The 26,394-nt window shown below is 52.1% G+C and overlaps 1 protein-coding gene and 1 long non-coding RNA gene across 3 annotated transcripts; one reads left to right on the top strand and one right to left on the bottom strand.

Moving 5' to 3' along the window:
- Positions 1-317: 317 nt before the first annotated feature.
- On the top strand, positions 318-26,394 carry LOC101616061 (TSC22 domain family protein 4). 2 transcript variants are annotated; one of them, XM_045143044.1, is made up of 6 exons: positions 318-946; positions 1,383-2,412; positions 5,094-5,254; positions 14,503-14,551; positions 18,859-19,182; positions 25,994-26,394. In XM_045143044.1, the coding sequence occupies exons 2-6, from the start codon at positions 1,666-1,668 to the stop codon at positions 26,228-26,230; spliced, it is 1,518 nt and encodes a 505-aa protein (XP_044998979.1). In that variant the 5' UTR covers positions 318-946; positions 1,383-1,665; the 3' UTR covers positions 26,231-26,394. The 2 variants fall into 2 exon arrangements, with proteins under 2 accessions (XP_044998979.1, XP_004666372.2); XM_004666315.2 differs by lacking the exons at positions 18,859-19,182; positions 25,994-26,394 and adding an exon at positions 14,893-15,601 and having other exon boundaries at positions 331-946.
- On the bottom strand, positions 12,166-15,120 carry LOC123458611. Its single transcript, XR_006635743.1, has 3 exons — positions 14,911-15,120; positions 14,253-14,514; positions 12,166-12,321 (listed from the first exon to the last, which is right to left on the bottom strand). It is a non-coding gene; the product is annotated as an uncharacterized LOC123458611 (long non-coding RNA).

Raw genomic sequence — 26,394 nt, 5'->3', positions numbered from 1 at the left:
CGTTCCCTGCGACTCCTCCGTAGACCAATGGTTGCAAAGCGCCTACAAGTTAGGGAATCCCGGGGCCTCCCGCGGGCTCCTCCCCTGCTCACAGCCCCTCCCTCCGAGGAAGAGCCGGCTGGGGCCCAGCAGGTGTGGGGTTAAGGCGGCCTGCTTGGGTACCCCCCCCCCCCGCCCCCAGCGCTGCAGCAGCAGCAGCAGCAGCAGCAGCAGCCACTGCAAGCAACGGCAGGGCTGCGACTGGGGCAGACCTGGCTGCAGGCCAGCTGGCGGGAAGCCCGAGGAGGGAGGAGGGAAGCGGGAGGAGGGGAGGAAGAGGGGAAGAAGGAGGAGGAGAGCAGCAGTGAGCAGCAGGCCCGAGGAGGCAGGACTTCCTGGTGTGGGGGTTGTCAACAGCCCAGAAAGAGAAAGAGAGAGAGAGAGAGAGAGGGAGAGAGAGAGAGAGAGAGAGAGAGAGGGACCGAGACCGAGACGGAGACGAGCTGAAGAGCAAAGAGACAAATCCAGCAGGAGCCACGCGGGAGGAGCCTTGAGTCACTCCAGGGACCCAAGGAGGCCGGCTGCCACCTGGATCCACCAGCGCGGGGGGCTGAGCCGCCCCCTTCCCACCATCACCACCGCCGCCGCTGCCGCAGGGGAGACCCCCCCCCCCCCGCCCAACAACAACCCTCAGCCCCAGGCCGAGGCCGCGCGCCTGAGCTCCACCGTGGAGACGCGGGCTCCTTCTCTTCTCCACTGCAAACTTTGCACCTAGATGCCTCTCTGGGGGGGATCCAGACCCCGGAAAGCACTGGACAGTCCCTGATCACCGCCTGCCTGCGTGGCCAGGAGTCATCAGGAAAAGGACAGCCGGACATCTTAGTCCCCAGGACCCCCCCCCCCCAACTCTCCGCCTTCAACCTCCCGCCCCGTGTCTAAGCTCAGCTCGGTGGCCGAGGCCCGAGAGGTAGGACTCTGGGCTGGGCGGGGCGCTTGGGCTGGCGGGCAGTGCCTAAACCCTAGGATGGCGGGCAGCGGGGTGGTGGTGGTGGGGGGTGGTTGAGGCCCAGCAGGGACCTCAGGGTGGCACCTCAGGAAAAGGAGCCAATTCACCCCCTTTGCTCCAGGCCCTGGAGTCCTGTGTTTTCGGGGAGTGGCGCGGGGAGGGTGGTGGTGGTGCCACTTCTGTCCCCATGAGTTTGAATCTCAAGCCAGAGAAGAACCCCAACTTTGGGTTCTTCCTGTTCCGTATGCCCTCTCGGCCTTGTGCCCTGGGGAGGTGGTGGTGGCTTGCTTGCCATGGCTTTCTTGCACACGCGCGCGCGCACACACACACACACACACACACACACAACACGCAACACACACCCTCTCTCTCTCTCTCTCTTTCTCTCTTTTTCCAGTTTGCAAACTCAGCTCTGGATTTCGGCAGCGACAGCAGCAGCAGGAAAAACCTGCCCCTGCCCCCCCTCCTCTTGACACCTCCCCTCCCTTGTACTCCGCTCACCAACCAGGCACCCCCCCACCCCCAGTTCCCACAAGGCCCTCTTGCCATGTCGGACCCAGACGTTCCCAGGGGCCCCAGTGCCCCCGTCATGTGGCCTCCTTGTTCTAGGGGTGCCTGAGCCCCTTTCCAGGAGCCCAGCCCCTCCCCCACCCCCAGCCCAGTCCTGAGTCCCAGGGACCATGAGTGGGGGCAAGAAGAAAAGTAGTTTCCAGATCACCAGCGTCACCACGGACTACGAGGGCCCAGGAAGCCCAGGAGCTTCGGATCCCCCTACCCCACAAGTTCCCACTGGACCCCCGCCCCGTCTCCCCAATGGGGAACCCAATCCTGATCCAGGGGGTAGGGGCACCCCCCGGAATGGCTCCCCACCACCTGGGGCTCCTGCCTCCCGTTTCCGGGTGGTGAAACTGCCCCATGGCTTGGGAGAACCTTACCGCCGAGGTCGGTGGACGTGTGTGGATGTTTACGAGAGAGACCTGGAGACCCCAAGCTTCAGCCGGCTCCTGGAGGGAGTTCGAGGAGCCTCAGGGGGCACCGGGGGCAGATCTTTGGATTCTAGATTGGAGCTGGCCAGCTTGGGCCTGGGTGCCCCCATCCCACAGTCAGGCCTTTCTCAGGGCCCCACCTCTTGGCTCCGCCCGCCCCCCACTTCTCCTGGACCTCAGGCCCGCTCCTTCACAGGGGGATTGGGCCAGCTGGCCGTGCCAGGCAAGGCTAAGGTGGAGACACCCCCACTGTCGACCTCCCCACCCCAGCAGCGCCCCCCAGGGCCTGGAACTGGGGATGGCCCCCAACCTCTCCTGCCTTCTCTGAGGGTAGATTTGGAGGCTGGGGGCGCGGTGGCTGGGACCCCTCCACTGTCCCGGAGAAAAGATGGGGCTGTTCGGCTGAGGATGGAGTTGGTGGCTCCCGAGGAGACGGGGCAGGTAAGGACGGGGCTCTAGGTTGGGGGAAGACTCCGCTCTGTCAGTGGCCTCTCCCTGCACGTCCATCCTACCTTCCCTAACTCTGCACCTGTCTTTTCGGAGAATTCCCCTTTTCTCCCTCTGCCATTACACTTTGACGTACATTGTCCTCTTCTTTTTTTAATCACCCAGGCCCCCCTCTCCTTTATTTATTTATTTATTTTCTGTCTCTGTGGCCTTTAACTTGTTGCCCATGGCCTTGATCTGTTTCCATAAAACATGTAGCATATGGGGCCTGAACGCTTCAGTTTTGGGTTCACCCCCACCCCCACCCTTTGGCTCCAGGTGATGAGGGTGGAGGCCCCAGCTGGATGATTGGCAGGGCTCCTGAGGGAAGCACTTGTCAGGGTTTGGGGTGGCCATAAAAGGTAGGCATTCTTCTGGGACCTCATTCTTGCCTCTCACCACCATCTCAGCCTCATCTGTAGCTTTATGGCACACACGTTTCTCTGAGGGATTGGTGTGGGTGGCTGGCTGCTGTGGCCTTCCATCTGTAGTCACCTTGGTCCCCTGTACCTGGGCTTCTCTGTGAGTGACAGCTGCGGTGGTACAGCCCGTGGCGGAGTGAGTGGGAAGGAGGCGGAAGCAGGAGACGAGTTAATTCCTTTGCTTTTTTTTTTTTTTTTTTTAATTTTTTTTTTTTTTTTTGGCTTCCTGTCTCCAAAAGAGGAACAAGCCCACAAGCCTGGGCTGGGGGGCAGGATGCCTGGGTCTCTGGTGTATATGTGTGTGTGCGCTGGGTGTGTGTGGGGGGGGTGGGTGGACAGTTAGGAATGGGAGGGTTGGATGTTTCAACCCTGAAGTAGAAAATAACACCTTGGCTGCCGGAGGGCAGGGCAGGGAATGTGAGGATGAGGGCTCTTCCCCCCGTTCTGGCCATGGGCACAAACCACAGTGTAAAAATATCTTGAGCCTGGGCCCTGTTAGAACTGGTCAGGACTGGCTCTCCCACCCTCTCCTGGCCTCCGGCTTCCCCCTCATGACCCCAGTCTCCCCCTTGTCAGAAGCTCTTTCATTCAGCCACTAGGAAGAGCAGATCCCTTCTTGTCCCCAGATTCTCCCAGAGCTAAGCGCCCCCCCCCCCATTTTTTTGGTCACTGGTTCTCTTTGCTGTCATTTTAAGACTTGAGGTCTGCAGACCCTGTCTCTCTTCTCACAGTGTCCCCAACCCCCTTTCCTTCCGCCCAATGCCTCCTGATGGCTTCCTGTGTGTGTAACTGTCGCCGTTTGCCTGCCTTAAAAAGTCTGACTCTGTCATGGGCTTTCTGCCGTCTCTTCTCCTCGCATGGTCTTGAACAGGGGGCGCAGGCCGCCTTTCCTATGCTCTGGCGCCCTAGCTTCCCTGCACTGTGCTCTGGGCTTTTTCGGAGCAGTGGAGAAGCTGGGGCCTCCCCGGGGCCCCACCGAGGCGGGCTGCCTGGTTCCACTCACCCCCGCCCTGGGGCCGCCACCCCCAGCTGCCAGTTGGGCTGTGGGAGTCCACGCCCAGGCTTCCCCTCCCCTCCCCCATCTTCCCGACGCCCACCGCACCCCAAAGCCAAAGCCGGGCAGAGAATTGTTGAACGTCACCTGAGGCCTGAGAAGTTTGAGAAGAGGCTCGAGTGTGGGCCAGGGGTGTGGAAAACCAGTTTCTGAGGATTTATTCATCCTGCAAATAGCCACAGAACAAACTTACCTTCTAGCAGGAGAGACGCAATAAAATACCTTAATTTCAGATAATATTAGATGCTATCAAAAAATGAAACTGTTCAGGGGGGGCCTGTGAAATGGAGGGGAAATATGTCTGTAAGGAAATGACATTTGAATGGCTTGGAGAAGGCACACAATGTGGGAGGTGGAGGCAGGGGGGTGATGAGTTCAAGGTCAGCCTGGACTATCACGTCTCAAAGAAACAAAAAATAAATAAATAAATAAAAAGGAAGGAAGAAGGGAAGGGAAAGGAAAGGAGGAAAGGTGGGGATGTGCCTTAGTCGGTAGAGTGCTTGCTAAGGATGCAGGAAGCCCTGGTCTCCATCCCTAGCACCCCACAGACTAGATGTGATGGTGAATGCCCTAGCATTCATGAGGTGGAGGCATAAGGATCAGAAGTTCAAGGCCAACCTGAGCTATACAAGACCCTGTCTTTAAAAAGAATATATATATATATGGCTGGAGAGATGGTTTATTGATTAAGGCACTCGCCTGCAAAGCCAAAGGACCCAGGTTCAATTCCCCAGGACCCACATCAGCCAGATGCACAAGGTGGCACATGTGTCTGAAGTTTGTTTGCAGTGGCTGGAGGCCCTGGTGTGCCCATTCTCTCTCTTTCTCTCTAATAAATAAATAAAAATAAAAAAATATATATGTATGTGTGTGTCTATATACATACATATATATATATATATATATATATATCAGCACAGGGAAGGATTGTAGTGGTAGAAAGTCTGTAGGCTCCTCAGTCTTAGGCAGAGATGAGGAAGGTGAAGAGGCAGGTTGTAAGGCCGGGTGGGGGGGGGGTGTCTCTCAGTTTCTCTCCCCTGTCTCTCCTTAATGTTGCGGGTGGAACCCAGGGTCTTGTGCTTGCTGGGACGCGCTCTGCTACTGAGCTTTCCCTCCCCAGCCCCTCTCCCACGTGACGATTCCCCCTCTCGGTTCTCCAGGTGCCCCCACTCGACTCTCGACCGAACTCGCCAGCTCTCTACTTCGATGCCAGCCTGGTCCACAAGTCCCCAGACCCGTTTGGGGCGGCAGCAGCTCAGAGCCTTAGCTTGGCCCGCTCCATGTTGGCTATTAGTGGTCACCTGGACGGTGACGACGACAGGTAGGTGGAGGCTTCCTCCGCGTGCTGGGGCATGTACAGGTGAGCGCGTCCCTAGCCCTCACCCAGTGTTACAGTTGTGTGACACAGTCTGGCAGATGTCCCTCCCTCGAGGTCACCTTGGAGGAGAGCCCCGGCCGGGCCATAACCACTGGGCAAACTTGACTGGGGAACTACTTCCTGTCTGTGGAGCGAGCTGGGTGGGACTCTGGCTTAGAACTTAAAAGTTTTTTAAGGGAGTCATTGTTGTCAAATTCCAGAGCTCTTGCAGATTTAGAGATTATGCAGCCAGCCCGAGGAACCCATTGGCAAATGTGCTGGAGATAAAAATAGGAAATGTGGGGCCCTGGAGATGGCTCAGTGGGTCAGGTGTTTGCCATACAAGCATGACTACCTGAGCTTGGATCCCCAGCACCTATGTGAAACACAGGGCACGGTGGCACCTGCCTGTGATCCCCACCACCGTCACGCTGGGCAGACAGAGACAGAAGGATCCCTGGGCTTGCTGGCTAACTAGCCTAGCCAAATCAGTGAGCTCTAGGTTGAAAGCAACAGACCCTGTCTAAAGAAGAAGACGGAGAACTACTGAGGAAGACATCTGATGTCGCCTTATGGCCTCCACACAACCACCTAAGACCATGCACATGTACCTGCACCCCACAAAGACGGAGGGGATGTCTCTTTCCAGTTCAATCTCCCTCTTCTGCCAGTGAGGGGAAAGGGACACTTTAGGGTCCTTGTGGGCTGTGACGTGACATCCTTGAGAGTCCAAGAATTTGTAGTACCAAGCAAACATCGCCTTCCTGGCATGGTGCCATGGAGGCAGCGGGGGTTGAGAGTTCAAGGCCAGCTTGGGCTACATTGTAAGACCCTAACTCAAAACAATAGGGAGAAGGGTTCTGGGCATATAGCTCAGTTGGAACAGTACCCGTTTAGCGTGTGCTAGGCCGTGGGTTCCACCCCTAGCACTGAATAAGCCATGTACAGTGGCACATACCTGAAATCTCAGCATTTGGGAGGGGGAGTTCAAGGTCATCCCAGGCCTACATAGGGAGTTCAAGGGTACCTGGGTCAGAAAAATGGAAGAGGTTGATATTTATGAAACTTGTTAATTAAAAAAGTAACGGGAAAGCCGGGTGTGGTGGCGCACGCCTTTAATCTTGGCACTCGGGAGGCAGAGGTAGGAGGATCACCATGAGTTCGAGGCCACCCTGAGACTACATAGTGAATTCCAGCTCTGCCTGGGCTAGAGCGAGACCCTACCCTGAAAGACTAAAAAAAAAAAAAGGGGGGGGGAGAAGGATGGAAGGAAGAAAGGGAAGAAAAGAAAGAAGGAAATCATTGGCTTAAAATTCAGTTTCCTGTGGGGATGTGGCGCGCACCTTTAATCCCGGCACTTAGGAGGCAGAGGTAGGTGGATCACCGTGAGTTCGAGGCCACCCTGAGAATACATAGTGAATTCCAGGTCAGCCTGGGCTGGAGTAAGACCCTACCTCCTTGAAAAACAAAACAAAGCAAAAAAAAAAAAAAGTGCCAGGGAGATCAAGCCATCCCATGGCAAAGCTGGGCAGCAAGGGACAGACAAGGAGGCAGGATTACCGCTGGCTTTGGCCTTTAGGGGAGAATGCCCCATTCGGTGGGAGGGTGGGCAGGACTTTGTGGAGGCCAGTTTCAACATTCACAGGAATGTTGGCCAGCTGAGCAGGGAAGAATAAAATCACGGGTTAGATGGCCAGGCTGCTGATTTCTGGCGCTGGGCTAGTAATGGCTGGAGCAAAATGTCTAGGGAGCCACCCCTTTCCTTAGAGAGGAGTGGGACTTCCTGTTAGAGGCCCTGGAGGGGTGGGACCCCCCCTGTTGGGGAGGAACTGGGGAGTGGAACTTCATGAGTTGGGTTACATGGGCGCCGGAAGGACCCATTCGAGTTGCCACTCCTTGTCTCTCCCCTAGGTGGCGCCATCCTTGGACTGGGGGACTGAGGCCCACCCTAGAAGGGAGCCAGGGATTTGAGAGGGAGAGTGGGAAGGAAGGGTGGCTGGGAACTTGTCAACTAGAGAGCAAGGGGCCGGTGCCAGGCAGGGCGGGGCAGGGTGGCTTCTCTGTTCCCTCCCAGCTGGCTCTCAGGAATGTGTGAGGTGTAAGGTCGGCCAGGCCGAGAGTCACCTGCCTCCATTGCTGCTATTCTGAGCACTTCCCACCCTTTCCCCCTCCCATTTGGGAGGTTCCCTGGCCAGAAGACTCCCCGTTCCTCCTCTCCCCCTGTCCGTGTCTCTCCAGCTTGCTGTCAGAGAGGGCTCTGATTTAGCACTCTTGTTTTTTTTCCCCCCCAAGGTAGGGTCTCACTCTAGCCCAGGCTGACCTGGAATTCACTCTGTAGTCTCAGGGTGGCCTTGAACTCACAGCGATCCTCCTACCTCTGCCTCTCCAGTGCTGGGATTAAAGGCGGGCGCCACCGCTCTGGGTCTGATTTAACACTCTTCTTTAGGTTTTTCTCCCTTTCTTCCTTCCCTCCCTCTCTGTCCCACCCGCTCTGTACACCCTAGTCTGACCGGTCCAGCTCTCAGCCTCCACTTTAGTCTGTGGGGCTCCCTGACCCAGCCCAGCCCCTCATGCCTCACCCTGCTGGGCCTGCGGGTTTGGGTTTGGCCACCCTTTACCCCTCCTAGGAATGGGGTGGATAAAACCCCTCCTCTCCTGTCTGGTGTACCTGGGGCTGGCAGGAGACCAGGGTTCAAGTGGCATGGGACCTCCCTTTGAGAAGGAAAAGCGGGCTGGGGTGTGAAGTGCCTGGAACCCATGCTTTTCGGGAAAGTGGAGGTGCCTTATCAGTATTGAATATGGGATGGCATGGGAAAACATCTCATCTGGTGAATTCAGACTGTCTGCTGCATGCTCCTGGTTAGAAGGTGTTTTGTGGGTTGAAGAGATGGTTCAGTGGTTAAAAGGCGCTGGCTTGCAAAGCTCGACTGCCTGGGTCCAGTACCCCACGCAAAGCCAGGTGCACAAAGTGGCACATGCATCTGGAGTTCGTTTGTAGTGGCAAGAGTCCCTGGCATGCTCGCTCGCGCGCTCTCTCTCTCTTCTATTTGCAAATAAATATGTTTTTAAAAGGTATTTTGTGCCCCCTTTTAGGGTGCAGATGCTTGGTGAAGGTGAGTAAGTAGAGGGGAAGCCCAGTTAGGGGCTTTGTGGGAAATGAATCCCAGAGACTTAAGAGAGAAAAAGTACATTTATCTAGTGCCATCCTTTTGGTCCAGAATTTTTTCTTTTAAAGGTTTTTGCTGGGTGTGGTGGCCTTTAATCCCAGCACTCGGGAGGCCGAGGTAGGAGCATCTCTGTGAATTCCAGGTCAGCCTGGGCTAGAGTGAGAAACTACCTCTAAAAACAAAAAGTCTTGGTCTGATGACTTAGCGGTTAAGGCGTGCTTGGCTGCAAAGCCAGAGGGACCCAGGTTCATTTCTCAGGACCCACGTGAGCCAGATGCCCAAGGGGGCGCATGTGTCTGTAGTTCATTCCTTTGCAGTGGCTGGAGGCCCTGTTGTGCACATGTTCATATTCTCTCTCTCTCTAATAAATAGATGGAAATAAAATATTTTGCCGGGCGTGATGCTGCAAGCCTTTAATCCCGGCACTCGGGAGGCAGAGGTAGGAGGATCGCCGTGAGTTCCAGGCCACCCTGAGACTCCATAGTGAATTCCAGGTCAGCCTGGGCTAGAGTGAGATCCTACCTCGAAAAACCAAAAACAAAACAAAAATTTTAAATTAAGTGGTTTTTTTTTTTTTGTGTGTGTGTGTATGGTACTGAGAATTGAATCTAGGCTGTCCCACATGCTGTGCAAATGCTCTGCCATTGACCTATACCCTCCCCCCCTTTTTTAAACAGTGTCTCATGTAGCCCAGGCTTACATGGAATTTACTTTGTAGCTGAGAATGACCTTGAACTTCTGATCCTCCTGTCACCTCTTACCAATTTTCTGTGGGATTTTCATTTAATTTTATTTTTTAACATTTTATCTTGATACAGAGTGTCTCAGGAAGTTGCTCACACTGGTCTTTAATTCATTCTGTAACCCAAGCAGGCCTGGGCTTTCTTTTTCTTTCCTTCCTTTTGTCTTTCTTGCTCTCTCTTTTTCTTTTTCCTTTCTTTTTTTTTTTTTTTCCTTTCCTTTCTTCTTCTTTTTTTTTTTTTTTTTAGGTAGGGTTTTACTCTAGCCCAGGCTGACCTGGAATTCACTATGTAGTCTCAGGGTAGCCTTGAACTGATGGCGATCCTCCTACCTCTGCCTCCCGAGTGCTGGGATTAAAGGCGTGCGCCACCACGCCTGGCTCTCTCCTTTCTTTCCACCCCTTCCCCACAGGGTCTCATTTTTTTTAAATTTTAAATATTATTTATTTTCAAGGAGAGAAAGAAATAGAATGGGCACAGTACAAATGAACTCCAGATGCATGCAAGCACCTTAACTGCTGAGTCATCTCTCCAGCCCTTATTTATTTACTTATTTATTTATTTGAGAAAGAGAGAATGAGCCTGTTAGGGCCTTTTGCCACTGCAAACAAACTCCAGATGGTTGCACCACTTTGTGAGTCTGGTTTTATGAATTGAACCCAGGCCGACAGGCTTTGCAAGCAAGCACCTTTAACTGCTGAGCCACCTTCCCAGCCCTCAACAGGGTCTTATGTAGCCAAAGATGGCCTTGAACATCTGATCCTTCTGTCTTTACCTCCCCAGTGCTGGAATTCCAAGCACACACCACCATAACTGGATTATGCAGTGCTGGGATTGAACCCGTGCATACTCTATCAACTGAGCTTCATCCCTGTTCCCCAGACCTGGCCTTTTAGTCCTCCTGCCGTAGCCTCCTTGGTGGTTGGGTAGCTGGGACGACAGGCCTGCCCCACCAGACCTGCTCTACGGCTAACTTGGATCTCACGCAACTGTGAAAGCAATCCTATGCAGATGAGGAAGCTGAGACTCCCAAAACAAAGGTCTTAAGGGCTGGAGAGATGGCTTAGCAGTTAAGGTGCGTGCCTAAAAAGCCAAAGGACCCAAGTTTGATCCCCCAGGACCCGTGTAAGCCAGATGCACAAGGTGGCACAAGTGTCTGGAGTTTATTTGTGGCGACTGAAGGCCCTGGCATTCCCATTCTGTCTCTCTGCCTGTCTCTCTCTCTCTCTCTCTCTCTCAAATAAATAAATAAAAGTAAAATATTAAAAAAAATTTTTTTTAAAAAAAAACAAAAACATGAGCTGGGGAGATGGCTTAGCAGTTAAGGCACTTACCTGCAAAGCCAAAGGACCTAGGTTTGAGTCCCCGGGACCCATGTAAGCCAGGTGCACAAGGAGGCACCTGCGTCTGGAGTTTATTTACAGCAGCTGGAGGCCCTAGCGTGCCCATTCTGTCTCTCTATCTGAAATAAATAAAAACCATTAAAAAAAAAACTTGTTTAAAAGAATAAAATTAAAAGAAAGAAAAGGGTCTTTAGAAACCTGGCTGGGGACTAACCCCAAAACCTCACCACTTCCTGTTGGGGTGCATGTGTCCCAAGAAGGTGGCAGCTGTCCCTTGCTAGGACAAGGAACAGGGACAGCTCCCCAAGTAGGAAAAGAAGTCAGCTCCCCCTCCCCTGGCCTGGCCCTGCCCCTGCCCCCCAAGCCACCACAGACTCTCTAGGGAGTAGAGTAGGCAAGAATGCCAGATGCCACTTTCTTGGCCTCTGGCCTAGCTCCTGGGGGCTCCTCCAACATATCCAGGGTACAGGGCTGGCCTTTGTCCCCGAGATCCGAAGTCACCACCTCTTCAGATGTCCCAAGTCTTCATCTGATTCTCATGTTGAGACTGCCGTATTTGACCATAAAAGGGGAAGACCAGCCTCAAGGGGGAGCAGATCTTCACCCGGGGCCCTGAGGGTCCTGCTGGGCTGTTGTCCTCAGAAGTGCCTGTTGGATACTGAGCAGCTGCAGAGGGTACTGTGCACAGGAAGTCATGACAGTTTTCAGGAAGATGGCAATAAGTGTCTTAGGATGGGGTATTGTGTGTATGTGTGTGGTTTTTTAAAAAAATTAAAAAAATATATATATATATATATTTTTTTTTGGTTTTTCGAGGTAGGGTCTCACTCTAGTCCAGGCTGACCTGGAATTCACTATGGAGTCTCAGGGTGTCCTCGAACTCATGGCGATCCTCCTACCTCTGCCTCCCGAGTGCTGGGATTAAAGGCATGTGCCACCACGCCCGGCTTTACAATATATTTTTATTGATTTCTTTGAAAGAAAAAGAGAATGGGCATGGCAGGACCTCCAGCCATTGCAAACGAACTCCAGATGCGTGCCCTTGTGCATCTGGCTTACTTGGGTCCTAGAGACTCGAACCGGGATCCTTTGGCTTCGCAGGCAGATGCCTTAACTGCTAAGCTATCTCTCCAGCCCTTTTTCGAATTTTTAAATATTTTGTTATTTATTTGAGACCGAGAGAAGGAGAAAGAGAGGATGGGCATGCCAGGGCCTCTAGCCACTGCAAAAGAATTCCAGATACATATGCCACATCATGTGTAGCTAGCTTATGTGGGACTGGAGAATAGAACCTGGGTCCTTAGGCTCTGCAGGCAAAGCAACTTAATCGCTAAGCTATCCCTCCGGCCCGGGTATTGTGTTTTAATTCACACAAAGTCGCTGTGGGGTTTGTGGTACTGGCCGTTTCCGTTCTTGACCCTGCCCAGGATCTACAAGCATGGTACTTGCAGCTAGCTCTCCCTAACTCGGGGCTTGTTAAAAGGGAAGGCCTGGGTTCCTAGAGTCCTGGGCCCATAAAGTGTTAATGTTAGTGTGTCACAGGGCAGGTGCTTTGAAAAAGTCTACAGCTCTAGACAAACAGGAGATAGTCATCTATCAGCCAACAAATGTTTATTGTTGTATTATTCCTTTATTTCTGGCGAGAATGAAGGATTTACTTGGCATCTTTGCTCTGATGTCTGCCAAGCAGGGCTGATGTTCTATTCTTGTGTCTGTCCATCTTTGGGCTCTGTAGGGTGTTCAGGGTTTTTTTTTTTTTTTTTTTCCTGTGATGGCTCAGTCTTCTCCCAGTAGAAGGAAAAAAATAAAACTGCTTAAACACAGATGAGCTGGCCTTCCACTCTTACCCTCCCCCCCACCTTGAGGTAGAGTCTCACTCTAGCCTGTGCTAATGTAGAGTTCATTCTATAGGCCAGATTGGCCTTAAACTCATGGTGATCCACCTACCTCAGCCTCCAGAGTGCTGGGATTCAAGATATTACCCACCACATCTAGCTGGCTCTAAAGTCTCCCCTGTCCCCTTACCCTGGAGGCCCTAGGTGGCCTTTGTCACCACTTTCTAGCCTGCTCACCCCCTTGATTGTTCTACCTGTCAGTACCGTTGGCACCCAGAGACTGGCCAGGAAATGGAAAATTCCCAGCTCCCTTCCTGGCAGCTGGGCCTCACTCTTGCAGGGGTCACCTTGGAGTAAGCACAGATCCCCCTGCTGGAAAGCAAGTTGGAACCAACAGCCCGGAGGGAGGGAGGGAGGGAGGCCCTTAGAGCAGCACTACATGAGATACAGCGTGTCGGGGTCCTGGCTTGCAGAGGGGACAGGGGTTAGGGACCCTGCTGCGAAGCTGGAGGACTGTGCAGCCTGGCTGGCGTTTGTGATGAGCTGCTACAGGGTGAATGAAGCAATAGCCTGCGATGGGAGGGGGGAGGGGACGGGCGGTGTTGAGAGAGCCTTGGGGGACAGGGCTGGGTGAGGAGGCCTTTAGCCACCAGAGGGGCTTGAGGGAGAGCCAGTTTCTGGGACCAAGGGCCCAGTGCTGGTGCCAAGACATAACCAGCCTGGCCCCTGGGGCATTTGAGTCAGGTCTGAGTTGCCCTCTGGTGGCCACTTGACAAACTGCAGCCAGACCTGTTCCCTGTGGCTTTGGTCACCCCATTCCCAGTTCTCTTTAAAGGCTTCCCTCCTCTGTCTAGCTTCACCTTCCTGTTGCTTCTCAAGCCCTTGCACCTCCAGGACCTCACACCCAAGGCCCAGATTGCACATAGACTGTCTTTGACTTACAGGGCTCTGTTGCCATGGGATCCACTCCCAGTCCTCTCTACAGGAGGAGATGGGACACCCCCGCCCCCAGGAGTCACTCATGATGCATAGACGTTGCATGTAGGGGGAGTACTCAAGAAAATGAAGGAGCCGGGCGTGGTGGCGCACGCCTTTAATCCCAGCACTTGGGAGGCAGAGGTAGGAGGATCACTATGAGTTCGAGGCCACCCTGAGACTATATAGTGAATTCCAGGTCAGCCTGGGCCAGAGTAACACCCCACCTCGGAAAACCAAAAAAAAGAAAAGAAAAAAAGCAAATCAAAGTCTCATTCCCTCCTCATCTTTGCAAGCCTTAAGGGACACTAGTATTAGTCCAAAGGGGAAAGGAAGGGGTTCAGAAGTAGGGCAAGGCCTCTTAGGGTCAGGCTCTTTACCATGACACCCCTCCCCATCCCAGCTCTCTTGTCCCATAGCCCCTCCCCCACCCAGGGCCACCAGCTGACTTCCCTCGGCCGCCCCCTCCCCTCCAATCTGGGATCCATGCCAGGGTGAACAGGGGACATTGGCACAGCCCATGTGTGTCTGGGAATTCCCGCCCACCATGGAGCCAAGGGAGGGGGTCCCCGTGTCCCTGAGGAGCCAATAGCTGATGTGCCTTCTCTGGGAGGGGAGGGTGTGTGTATATCTTTCAGGCCAGCACCCTGTAGGCCCTGTCTCCTCTCTGCCTGCCTGGCACCAGCCAGACCCCACTCTGCCCCCCGGGGGGCTCTGAGCCCCCCCCAGGTGTCTCCTATGATAGAGCCCTTTCCTTTTAGGGGAGGGGTGACCAGAGGACCTTCTCCTCTCGGGGATGTCCCAGCCAGGGGTCTCTGTAAAGTCCCTCGTATCATCTTACGAGACCCGAGTAGTCGGGATGGCTCCAGGACCACCCCGGAAAAGGGGCTGTGTCTCCTCACCGTGCTCCCCACGGGAGTCATCCCCCGTCCGAGGGGCACCTGGACAGCCTCTTCACCGGGGTCTGGGGGGCCTTGGGCAACGGCCTTCATCCCGCCGGGGGATGGACAAAAGTCTCCTCCCCTTGATTCTCTGCTGTCACAGGTACAGGGCTTCGTGAGGTGGGCTGGAGGTGGGAAGTGGGGCACCTGGAAAGGCAGCTAGCTGGCTCCTGACTTCGCCTCACCTCTCACCTTCCCCGTGTCTCTCCAGTGGCTCCGGAAGCTTGGTTGGTATCGACAACAAGATCGAGCAAGCCATGGTAAGAAACCATCATCTTGGTCCTGGAAGCCCCCCCCCCACCACCATGTCTTCCTCTTAGAAGTCCCCCATGCACCTGCATGCACTCACCCATTCTGAGGAATATTGACTTCAGCCCCTTGGCTGCCTCAGGTTCAACCCTCCACTTCCCTTAGCACCTGACCCCTCCCCGTCCCTCCAGCTGTGTCCCCACCTTCCTTCCCCTCGGTCCCCCCCCCCCCCCCCCCCCCCGTCTCTGAGCATCGGGAGTGTCTCATAATAGCAGGGGGGTGCAGTTGGGGTGACCTGGCTGCTCTGACACTTTGCTAGTCCCCGGGTGCCACCCCCTCTCCCCCCCAACAGGACTTGGTGAAGTCGCACCTCATGTTTGCGGTCCGGGAGGAGGTGGAGGTACTGAAGGAGCAGATCCGGGATCTGGCCGAGCGGAACGCCGCGCTGGAGCAAGAGAATGGGCTGCTGCGGGCCCTGGCCAGCCCCGAGCAGCTGGCCCAGCTGCCTTCCTCTGGGCTCCCACGACTTGGACCCCCTGCGCCCAATGGGCCTTCCATCTGAGCCTCCTTTCCCTCACAATGTGCCTTTGGGGGGCAGCCCCGAGCTGCTGGGCCTTGTGCCAGCCGCCTGCCCCTTGTCCTACGCAGCTTTAATGCAACCCCACCCCCAACCCCGATGCCCAGGGCTGGGAGTTGAAGGCTCAGTATTGGCCTGTCCCCCCCCCACCACCACCACCACCCTCACCTAGTCTTCCTCTAGTCCCCCAGATCTCGATGGAGGAGGGAGGGCTCAGAGGGGGTGTTCAGATGGAGCCCCACTCCCTGAAACACCTCAGTGCCCCCCCCATTGCCTCCTTAAGTAATCAGAATTCTGGGGCTCCCCAGCAGTACATGGCTTGGGGGTTTTGGAGGATCCCTGGTAGACCCCTTCACTCCCACATTATTCCCTCAAAGTGCCCCCTCCCTGCTGCCCAGGGGAGGGCATATGGACAGTATCTGGAAGTTCTGGGATTCAGGTTGTATTAAAATAATAATTATAATTAAAACTGAAGAAACTTGAATCTGGAGGGTGGTGTGGTTTTGCGTCTTTCTAGGCTTGCCTTGGGGGGGGGCTCTGTGCCTCCCCCCTCTTCACTCTGAGCTGCCTTGAAGCTCCCTCGCAGACCAGGGAGGTGGGCGCCGTAGTTGACGAGAGCAGCAGTGGATCCCAGGAAAGGCCAGGCAGCGGGGCTGGGGGGGGCGGCGTGTGCCCACGTGCTGGTGTGTGGGGGGGAACAATGAGGCCTTTGGTGAATGTGCAGGATCCCAGCATGTCCCCTCTGCGGGCTGGATCCGGGTGGCTGCTTGGGAGGTGGGGCTGGGGGGGGTCCTGAATGGGTCCCTTGTCTTAAGGCTGGGTGTGGGCCAGGCTCTTCGGGCACATGGTGCCCTTGCCAGGCCTGGCTGTCTGCCTGTGGCTTCCACAGCCCCCCCCTTCTCCCCCAGCTGGCTGAGGACAGGCCCTGTGGGTGAGCAGGCTCCACCCTGTCAGTCTGGGCTCGTGGCCCAAGCAGAAAGAGGCGGCCAGGGAGAAGGCCTGGCCCCATCTAGCGAGGGGAGGGCAGCGCTGCAGGGACAGGATTGGGGGTGGCATCCGAGAACTCTGCCCAAGTGTGGATGGGCCCCTGGCAACCAAACTGGGTTTGGAGCCTGTAACTTCCTTTTGGGGGTTAGGGAAAGGTTGAGACAGGGTCTTATCTATCACTGACTGGCTTCGAGCTCCATATGTAGCCGAAGCTGACTTTTGAGCTCCTTGAGTTTTCTGCCTCCTACTGAGTGCTGAGAACACAGGCCTGTGTTCAGCTGTGGACACTGCGAGACAGAGGCCCAACTTTGGTTTTTTGTTTCATTGTTTGGTTTGTTTGAAGTGTATTATTTTTGTGGTGGTGGTTGTGAGTTTTTGTTTTGTTTTGTTTTTAGACAGGGTCTTACTCTAGTCTAGGCTGCCCTTGAACTCACAGGGATTCTCCAATCTCAGCCTTTCCTAGAAGTAAAGGTATGCACTACCATGCCCTGGAACTCACTCTCCAGCTCCTGGTTGGCCTTGAATTTACAGTGATTCTTCTACCTTAGCCTCCCAAGGACTAAAGGTGTGCAGCTGGTGTGTGTGTGTGTGTGTGTGTGTGTGTGTGTGTATGTTTGGTTTTTTGAGGTAGGGCGTCACTCTCTATCGAGCCCAGGCTGACCTGGAATTCGCTATGTAGTCTCAGTGTGGTCTCGAACTTACAGTGATGCACCTACCTCTGCCTCCCAAGTGCTGGGATTAAAGGTGTGTGTCACCATGCCCGGCTATGTGTGTGTGTGTTGTTTATTTGCAAGCAGAGAGAGGAGAAAGTGGGAGGGCTCTTCCATTGCAAATGAACTCCAGCTGCATGCAACACTTTGTGCATCTGGCTTCATGTAGTACTGGGGAATTCAGTCTGGGCTTGTCAGGCTTTACAAGCAAGCCCCTTTAACTACTGAGCCATCTCCTCAGCCCCAGAGTTTGTTTTTTTTTGTTTTGTTTTGTTTTTGAGGCAGGGCCTCATTCTAGTCCATGCTGACCTGGACTTCACTATGCAGTCTCAGGGTGGCTTTAAACTCACAGAGATACTCCTACCACTGCCTCCTGAGTGCTGGGATTAAAGGTGTGTGCCACCATAGCCAGTTTATATATATATATATTATTTGAGAGAGATAAAGAGGAAGAAAGAGAGAGAGAGAGAATGGGCACGCCAGGACCTCCAACCACTCCAAACGAACTTCAGATGCATGTGCCACTTTATATATCTGGCTTATGTGGGTCCTGCAGAGTCAAACCAGGATCTTTTGGCTTTGTAGGCAAGCGCCTTAACCATTAAGCCAGCTCTCCAGCCAGTTTTTTGTTTTAATTTATTTTATTTTCAAGCAGAGAGATGAGAGTCAGAGAGAGAATGGGTACACCAGGCCCTCCAGCCACTACATACGAACTCCAGACTCATGTGCCACTTTGTGCAGTTTTATGGGGGTCCTGGGGGATCAAACCTGGGTCCTTTAGCTTTGCAGACAATAGTGTCTGAGCCATCTCTCCAGCCCTGTTTTTTTTTTTTTTTTTTTTGTAATTATTTTTGAGATAGGATCTCATGTACACCAGGCTGGCCTTGAAGTCCTGAACCTCCAGCCTCCACCTCCTGCGTGCTGAGATTACAGATATATGCCACCATGTTTGGCTGAACCTTGGTTTTTATGACTAGATTCTTCACGGGTACAGTGACATCGACTGATGCTTATCTTGAAGAGTTGTTATGATAATTACATGGTAAAATACATAGACAGTCCTGGACCCATCCAGTACTGGGCCAGAAGGGCCAAGGTCATCTGTGATTGGCTCTGAGGGGCTTGGAAGGACCTGGGGGTTGGAGCTAGCAGCTCTCACAATGATCTAGAACACTCCCTCCCTCTAGATTCTCATCCACTTTGACTCCTCTCCCTGCCCCAGGGAGGGGAGGAAGGGCCTGGGATGAGTCACCGGGGGGGCACACACCACTTGATTTCCTATTTCTTCCATCGCTACTGTGCCTAACGTCCCTCGGGTCCCACAAACCCCTCGCAGTGGTGGCCACCAGCCTGCGGCCTGTCTCCCTCCTCACCCCGAATGCTGGCTCTGCCCCTGGCCCTCCTTTGGGCTTGTGGTATTGGGAGAGATGGCTGTGTTCTTCAGATTCTTCAAATGGGTCAGGAGGGTTTGGTTCAGGGTGACCAGCTGGGTGAGTTTTACATAATGAGCTTGTTCGGTTTGGGGGTTCACAATGGAAGACCAAAAGAGACAGTTTCTTGGATCTAAGACTTTACTGTAACAGGGGAAAAGGAGAAAAAGGGGGGGGGGCGATAAGAGAGACTCATCACTCCTGAGCCAGGAGATTAGAAAGGAGAGAGGGAGTGAGGGATGTGCCCTGTGCAGGAGGGGCCCTGGGTTGTGTGGAGCTGGTGGAAGCCGGCCTTTCCTCCTGTTACCCCAGAGTAACTTGAGTTACCCCGCAAGGCGGCACTTCCAGAGTCAGCGAGGTCAAGTGGCGGAGGAGCGAGAGGGAGAAGGTGGAGCGCTCTGGGACTCCGCAGTGCTGGGGTGGGCCCTGCGGTCTGTGGCCTCGAGGCCGCAGCACCCCACGCCCTTCCCTGTTGGTTAAACAAGACAAGGTGGGAGGTAGCGAGTACTGAGGAGGGGTTCGGGAGGGAGATGCGTAGGCATGTCACCCCCAACTTTGTCTTCGTCGGCTTGTGCCACTGCCTCCCCTCCATCCCTCCGTGTCTTGCTTCTTAGGTTGTTTTCTGGAGGCACCGAACTAAATCAAGCCACCTGGAACATTCTGGATCCAAGAAGCACGTGTTGGAGGGAGTGGAGGAGACTTCCACGGAGTTTGAGGCTGTCAAGTTGCTCAAGCCCTCCAGAGACTTTAAGTTGTCCGAACTGGAAGAATGTCCTGAGGTGCCTGAATTCCACGTGCTGGACACTGCCACCACGGATGGGCCTGCGGTGAGCCCCAAGAGGCGCTCCCTGGTGCAGCTGTCCCAAACCGCTGTCCAGTCCATTTCCATGTTCATGTACTCAGCGCTGCAGTCTGGCTGGCAGATGTGCAGATGGAAGGTGAGCGTCCTCCCGCCCTGCCCGATCTCCAGTGACTCATTCTTCCCTGCACCCCCCCCCCCTTAAACATTACGTGCGGGTGTGGGCGGCTGTGTATGGGTGTGTGCGTGTAGGTCAGGGGACAACCTCAGAGTGCCGGTTCTCTCCTTCCACTTGGTTTCAGGCACGGTCTGGCTTGTCACCACAGACTGCAGATGCAGGCACCACTTCTGTATCTGGCTTTACGTGGGAACTAGAGATTTGAACCTGTACCTGCAGGCTTTGCAAGCAAGTGTCTTTAACCACTGAGCCATCGCCCCAGTCCAGGACAGGGCCTCTCTCTTGTGTGCCGGTGGGAAGGCCAGGTGGCTGCCTTCATTGTTGCAGGCCACTTGGGATTACTTGGCTTCAGCTTTCTATGGGTGCTAGTGATCAAACTCGGTGTCAGCCAGCTTGTGGAGCAAGTGTCTTTAACCACTGAACTATCTCTCCAAGCTCTCTACTTTTATATATGCATATACATTTTTAAAAAAAATTATTTATTTATTTTGTTTTTTTTGAGATAGGGTCTCACTCTAGCCCAGGCTGACCTGGAATTCACTATGGAGTCTCAGGGTGGCCTCGAGCTCATGGCGATCCTCCTACCTCTGCCTCCCAAGAGCTGGGATTAAAGGCGTGCGCCACCACGCCCAGCTTTATATATATATTTACTTTTTATTTACTCATTTGAGAGAGGGAGAGAGAATGGGGTGGGACAAAGCCTATGAACTCCAGATGCATGCGCCACCCACCTTGTGCATCTGGCTTTATGTGGGTCCTGGAGAATTGAACTCAGGTCTTTAGGCTTTGCAGGCAAGCGCCTTAAGTGCTAAGAAGTGTAATTTTTATTTTCTAAAATATGTTCTTTTCTTGAAGCCGTGCGTGGTGGCGCACGTCTTTAATCCCAGCACTCGGGAGGCAGAGGTAGGAGGATCGCCGTGAGCTCGAGGCCACCCTGAGACTCCATAGTGAATTCCAGGTCAGCCTGAGCCAGAGTGAGACCCTACCTTGAAAAATCGAAAAACCAAAACATTTTAAGAAATAAAATAAAATGTCATTTTCTTAAAACATATTTTTATTTATTTGCAAGCAGAAAGAGAGAGAATATGGGCATGCTAGACCCTCTTGTCACTGCAAACAAATTCCAGATGCATGTGCCACTTTGTGCATCTGGCTTTACGTGAGTACTTGGCAATTGAACCCAAGCTGGCAGGCTTTGCGAGCAAGCACATTTAACCTCTTAGCCACCTCTCCAGCCCCAATTTTTTTTAATGCGTGAAAGAGAGAGGGAATTGGCACACCAAGGCCTCCAACCACTGCAACAAAATTCCAGACTCTTCTACCACCCTTTGTACATGTGCGGCCTTGCGAGCTTGCGTCACCTTGTGTGTCTGGCTTATGTGGGACCTGGAGAGTTGAACATGGGTCCTCAGGCTTCACAGGAAAGTGCCCTAACTGCTAAGCCATCTCTCCAGACCTTTTTTCCTTCTTTTTTCTTTTTGGTTTTTCAGGTAGAGTCTTACTCTAGCCTAGGCTGACCTGAAGTTCACTCTGTAGCTTTGAACTCACGGCCATCCTCCTTACCTCTGTCTCTTGAGTGCTGGAATCAAAGGCATGTGCCACCACACTCAGCTCCCTTATTTTATTTTTATCTAATTTTTGTTTGTTTGTTTTTGTTTTTCAAGCTAGGGTCTCACTCTAGCTTTGGCTGACCTAGAATTAACTCCGTATTCTCAGGGTGGCCTCGAACACACAGCAGTCCTTCTACCTCTGCCTCCCAAGTGCTGGGATTAAAGACGGGTGCCACCAGGCCCACCTGATTTCATTTTTTCCATGCAGTTCAGGCTGGCCTCAAACCCACAATGTTAGCCAAGGGTGACCTTGAACTCCTGATCCTCCTGCTTCCATCTCCCAAACGCTGAGATTACAGGGGTGCACCACAATACCTGGTTTATGCAGCGCTGGGAATTGAACCCAGGGCTTCATGCATGCTAGGTGAGTACTCTAACCAACTGAACTACATCCCCAGGCCCTCCATTTTCCCTCCAGCCCCCTTTTAAATTATTTCCTGTGCCTGTTCTGTTGCCAGGCACCAAGAAGACAAGGGTAAGCAAAGCTTAACCAGATCAGGGGCATCACACACAGGATTAATAAGAGGCCTGGTTTGCTTTGTATCTTGAGGCAAGTGTTATGTGAGACAGAGGGGACTTGGATCCTAAGGGAGGGCGTCTCATTCAGACCTGGGGGTGGGGCATCTGGCCTGCCTTCCTCGCCAAAGTGAGCGAAACTCAAGGATTGCCTTTGACTTGTGTGTGTGTTGCGGGGAGGGTGCTGGGGAGCTGCTAAAGGGAAGTAGGAGTGAGAAGCATATTCCAGAAAGAGGTAATAGTAAGTGTGTGTGCGTGTGACCCATGGTATAGGAGAAAATGCCACAATCCTGGAGCTTAGGGTTAGCATGTATAAGGCACAGTGGATGGCCAAGTTGTAGAATTTGGACTTGACCTTAAGGCAGTAAGAATTTTGAAGACATGAGCAGTGGAGTTACAGAATAATTTTAAAAAGAATATTTGGGGCTGGAGAGATGGCTTACCGGTTAAGGCACTTAACGGTTAAAGGACGCAGGTTCAATTTCCCAGGACTCATGCAAGCCAGATGCACAGGTGGTGCATGCATCTGGAGCTCGTTTGCAGCGGCTGGAGGCCATGGCAAGCCTGTTCTCTCTCTACATATTTATCTGCCTCTTTATCTCTCTCAAATAAATAAATAACAATTAAAAAGTTTAGGCTGGAGAGATGGCTTAGTGGTTGTGGAGCTTGCCTTCGAACTCTAAGGACCCAGGTTCAACTCCCCAGAACCCACATGCGTCTGGAGTTCGTTTGCAGTGCCTGGAGACCCTGGTGTGCCCATTCTCTCCTCCCCCCTCTAGTAAATAAAAACATTAAAAAAAAAGTTTATGTGTGTGTGTGTGCGTGTGTGTGTGTGTATGTGTGTGTACATAATTTTGTTGTTGTTGTTGTCTTGTTTTTCGAGGTAGAGTTTTATTCTCTAGTCCAGGCTAACCTGGCATTCACTATGTATTCTCAGGGTGGCCTCGAACTCACAGCGATCCTCCTACCTCTTGCCTCCCGAGTGCTGAGATTAAAGGCGTGCACCACTAAGTCTGGTTGTATGTATATATTTACATATGGCAGAGAGTGGAGAGCGAGTGTCATGTAGCCTAGGCTGGCCTTAAACTCCCTGTGTAGTCAAGGATAATCTTGAACTCCATATCCTCCTGTCTCCGTCTCCTAAATGAGGGAGTTACAGGCATTCAGCACTATGCTCAATTCATGTGGAGATAGTCTTTTTGTTTGTTTGTTTGATTGTCAAGGTAGGGCCTCACTCTAGCCCAGTCTAACCTGCAATTCAGTCCGTAGTCTCAGGGTGGCCTTGAACTCATGGCGATCCTCTTACATCTGTCTCCCAAGTGCTGGGATTAAAGGTGTGCGCCACTACGCCCGGCCTTCTTTCTTAGTTTTTTGAGGTACAGTGAGTATCACTGTAGCCCAGGCTCACTCTGTAGCCCAAGCAGGTCAACTTGAACTCATGGTAATCCTCCTGCTTCAACTCCCTTGGTGCTAGGTTTACAAGCATGAGTTGCCATGCCCAGCCACCCCCACATTTTTTTTCAAGGTAGGGTCTCACTCTAACCCAGGCTGACCTGGAAGGCAGTATGTAGTCTCAGGGCAGCCTCCAACTCACAGCAATCAATCATACTACCTCTGCTTCCCAAGTGCTGGGATTAAAGGCACGTGCCACCATGCCTGGTACCCCTACATTTTAATTGAGAAATCACCTGGACCTACATGTGACTGATGGGACTGAAAAATGATATGGCAATTTTTTACAAATCTTAAACATACAAAGCAGGCCATGGTGATGCACATCTGTAATTCCAGCACTTGGATGGTAGAGACACAAGAATCAACAGTTTAAGGCCAACTGTGACTATGTGGTTGTGTTTGCAATAGGCAAAATCCACCCCAGTGGCCTTCAATAGGTGATATGTTCACATTTGTGTGTACATTTTCTATAACGATAACAAAATGCCTGCTTGAGGCATCTTATAAGGAAAAGAGATTTGGGGCTAAGGATGTAGCTTAGTTGGTGGAATACTTGCCCAGCATGCAAAAAACTCGGAATTTGATCCTCAGCATTACATAAAACCAGGCATGACATAGGTTTATAATCCTAGCACTTGGGAGGCTAAGGCAAGGGGATCAGAGGTTCAAGGTCATCCTCAGCTACATAGTAAATTCAAGGCCAGCCTGGGATACATGAGATCCTGTCCCAAAAAAAGAGGGCTGGAGGAATGGTTTAGCAGTTAGGGCACTTGCCTGTGAAAACTAAGGACCCAGGTTCAATTCTCCAGGTCGTAAGCCAGGTGCACATGGTGGCATATGCATCTGGAGTTTGTTTGCAGTGGCTAGAGGCCCTGGAGTGCCCATTCTCCTGCCCCCCTCTCTCTCTAATAAATAAAATAAAATCTTCAAAAAAGGAAAAACCAAAATAAATAAAAAACAATATGATTTTTTTAAAAGAACTAAAGGCAGCTAGGCATGGTGGCTCATGTTTGTAATCCCAGTAGGAGGATTGCAATGATGGGTTACAGTTGCAGGTCATTCTGGGCTAAAGTAAGACCCTAACCCTGCCTCAAATAAATAAATAAATAAATAAATAAATAAATAAATAAATAAAAGGAAAAAGAAAGAAAGAAAAGAAAAAAAAAAAAAGACAAGCTCAGTGTGGATGGTACATGCCTTTAATCCCAGCACCCTGAGATTACATAGTGAATTCTGGGTCAGCTTGGGCTAGAGCAAGATCCAGCCTCAAAAAACAAACAAACAAACAAAAACAAAAACCAAACAAGTTAGGACAGTGATGCACACCCTTAATTGCAGCAATTGGGATGCAGAGGTTGGAGGATCACTGTGAGTTTGAGGCCACCCTGAGACTATATAGTGAATTCCAGGTCAGCCTGGGCTAGAGTGAGACCTTACCTTGGAAAAAGCCACCTCCCTCCAACCAAAAAAAAAAACAACAACAAAAAAAAACAAATAAACAGGGCTGGAAATTAAAGGCATTTGCTTGCAAAGCCCAGTTCTCATTAAAACCAGATACACAAAGTGGAGCATATGTCTGGAGTTCATTTGCAGTGGCAGGAGGTCCTGGTGCACCCATTCTCTGTTGGACCCTCTCTCAACTCAAATAAATAAATAAATAAATAAATAAATAAATAAATAAATAAATAAATAAATAAATAAGAGGGCTGGAGGGATGGCTTAGTGGCTAAGCACTTGCCTGTGAACCCTAAGGACCCTAGTTCGAGTTTCCCCAGGACCCACGTAAGCCGGATGCACGAGGTGTTGCATGGCATGCATCTGGAGTTTGTTTGCAGTGGCTGGAGACCCTGGTGGCCCATTCTCTCTCTCTCTCCCTCTTTCTCTCTCTGTCTGTCAGTCTCAAATAAATAAATAAAAATACACAAAAAAACTTTAAAAAAAAAAAAAGGGAGGTGGAGAGATAGCTTAAGGACTTGCCTGCAAAGTCAAATGACCCAGGTTTGCTTCCCTGGTACCCCTATAAAATCAGATGTAGAAGGCACATATGTCTGGAGTTTCTTTGCAGTGGATAGAGGCTCTGGCATGCCCATTTTCTATCTGCCTCTCTCTCACACACAGAAATAAATAATTATATAAACAAATAAATAAAATACAAAAAAAAAAAAGAAAGAAAAGGAGGGGCTGGATGGATAGTGTAGCGGTTAAGGTGTTTACCTGCAAAGCCAAAGGACCCAGGTTCGATTCCTTAGTATCCACGTAAACCCGGATGCACAAGGGGGCGCATATGTCTGGAGTTCCCTTACAGTAGCTGGAGGCCCTGGTGCACCCATTCTAGCTCTCTCTGTCCCCTCTCTATCTCTCTCTCTTTGCTTGCGAATAAAATAAAATAAATTTAAATTATTTATTTAAAAAAAGAAAAAGGAGGGCTGGAGAGATGACTTAGTGGTTAAGCGCTTGCCTGTGAAGCCTAAGGACCCCGGTTCGAGGCTCGGTTCCCCAGGTCCCATGTTAGCCAGATGCACAAGGGGGCGCACGCGTCTGGAGTTCGTTTCCAGTGGCTGGAAGCCCTGGCGTGCCCATTCTGTCTCTCTCACTCTCTGCCTCTTTCTCTCTCTGTCTGTCACTCTCAAATAAACAAATAAAAATTAACAAAAAAATTTTAAAAATAAATAAAAAAGAAAAAGGAAAGTAATTTAGAAGTTAAAAGTTCCAAGATCCAGGGGCCCCTTGCATTCAGCTTCTTTCTGGTGGGTGCCTCGTGGCAGATGGCATCACGATATCAGGACATGTGCGGAAGAGATTACATGGTAAAACAGGAAGCCAGCATTGCATAAACTAGGTGGGGTTTAATCCAGACACTTGGAAGGTGGAGGCAGGAGGATTAGGAGTTCAAAGCCATTCTCATCTCTCATTACATAATGAGTTAGTTCTAGGCCACACTGGGATACATGAGACTGTTTCACAAAACAAAACAGAAGGATGGGAAGAAGGAAGAAAAAGAAAGGAAAGGAAAGAAAAGAGAAAGGGAAAATGTGGAATGTTAGGGACAGCTTATCTGAGCAGCTTCCTGGAGAAGGTGGTGTCCGGGCCAGTCCAATTAAAGGAGGTGGTAATGAGTTAAGCCCATTGCTGTTTATCTATCCATAGGTCGTTCCTCCTTACGCCTAACCATCTTCGTTTTTCTTTTCCAGTCCTCTGTGAGTTCTGCCTCAGTTTCCTCTCGGGTGAGGACCCAGTCCAGCTTGGACACGCGGGAGGCGGAGATGCTGCGGGAGGTGTACCTGGTGCTTTGGGTCATCCGGAAACAGCTCCGAGAGCTGGCCCACCGGCAGGAGAGGCGCTGCAGGAGGCGCCACATGCGGTCCCACTCTCACCACCAGCCTGAGCCAGTGCAGGGCCTGAAACAGGATGCCCGAAGCCCCCTCTAGGGAGGGGAACCCCAGATCCTCAGAGAGCCCCTGCCTTGCTCTTATGTAAGGTTGATTGGAAAGGGGTTCAGGGCATCAGGCCAGAAGTTGCAGGTGAGGAGATGTGTTTTCATCCTGGGAGCCCCAAGGCCAGGCCTGGGGTTGCACGCATATTCTCCATTGTT

The sequence above is a fragment of the Jaculus jaculus genome, chromosome 2 (genome assembly GCF_020740685.1).
Source record: "Jaculus jaculus isolate mJacJac1 chromosome 2, mJacJac1.mat.Y.cur, whole genome shotgun sequence".
Classification (NCBI taxonomy): Eukaryota; Metazoa; Chordata; class Mammalia; order Rodentia; family Dipodidae; genus Jaculus; species Jaculus jaculus.
The sequence above is the reverse complement of the archived record's forward strand: the minus strand, read 5'-3'. Positions and strand labels throughout refer to the sequence as shown.

Bases quoted from the DNA above. Each gene is read 5' to 3' on its own strand.
- LOC101616061 (XM_045143044.1), top strand. From the start codon at position 1,666: ATGAGTGGGGGCAAGAAGAAAAGTAGTTTCCAGATCACCAGCGTCACC. The intron at 2,413-5,093 runs GTAAGGACGGGG...TCGGTTCTCCAG, and splicing joins CTCCCGAGGAGACGGGGCAG to GTGCCCCCACTCGACTCTCG. The intron at 14,552-18,858 runs GTAAGAAACCAT...CTTGCTTCTTAG, and splicing joins ACAAGATCGAGCAAGCCATG to GTTGTTTTCTGGAGGCACCG.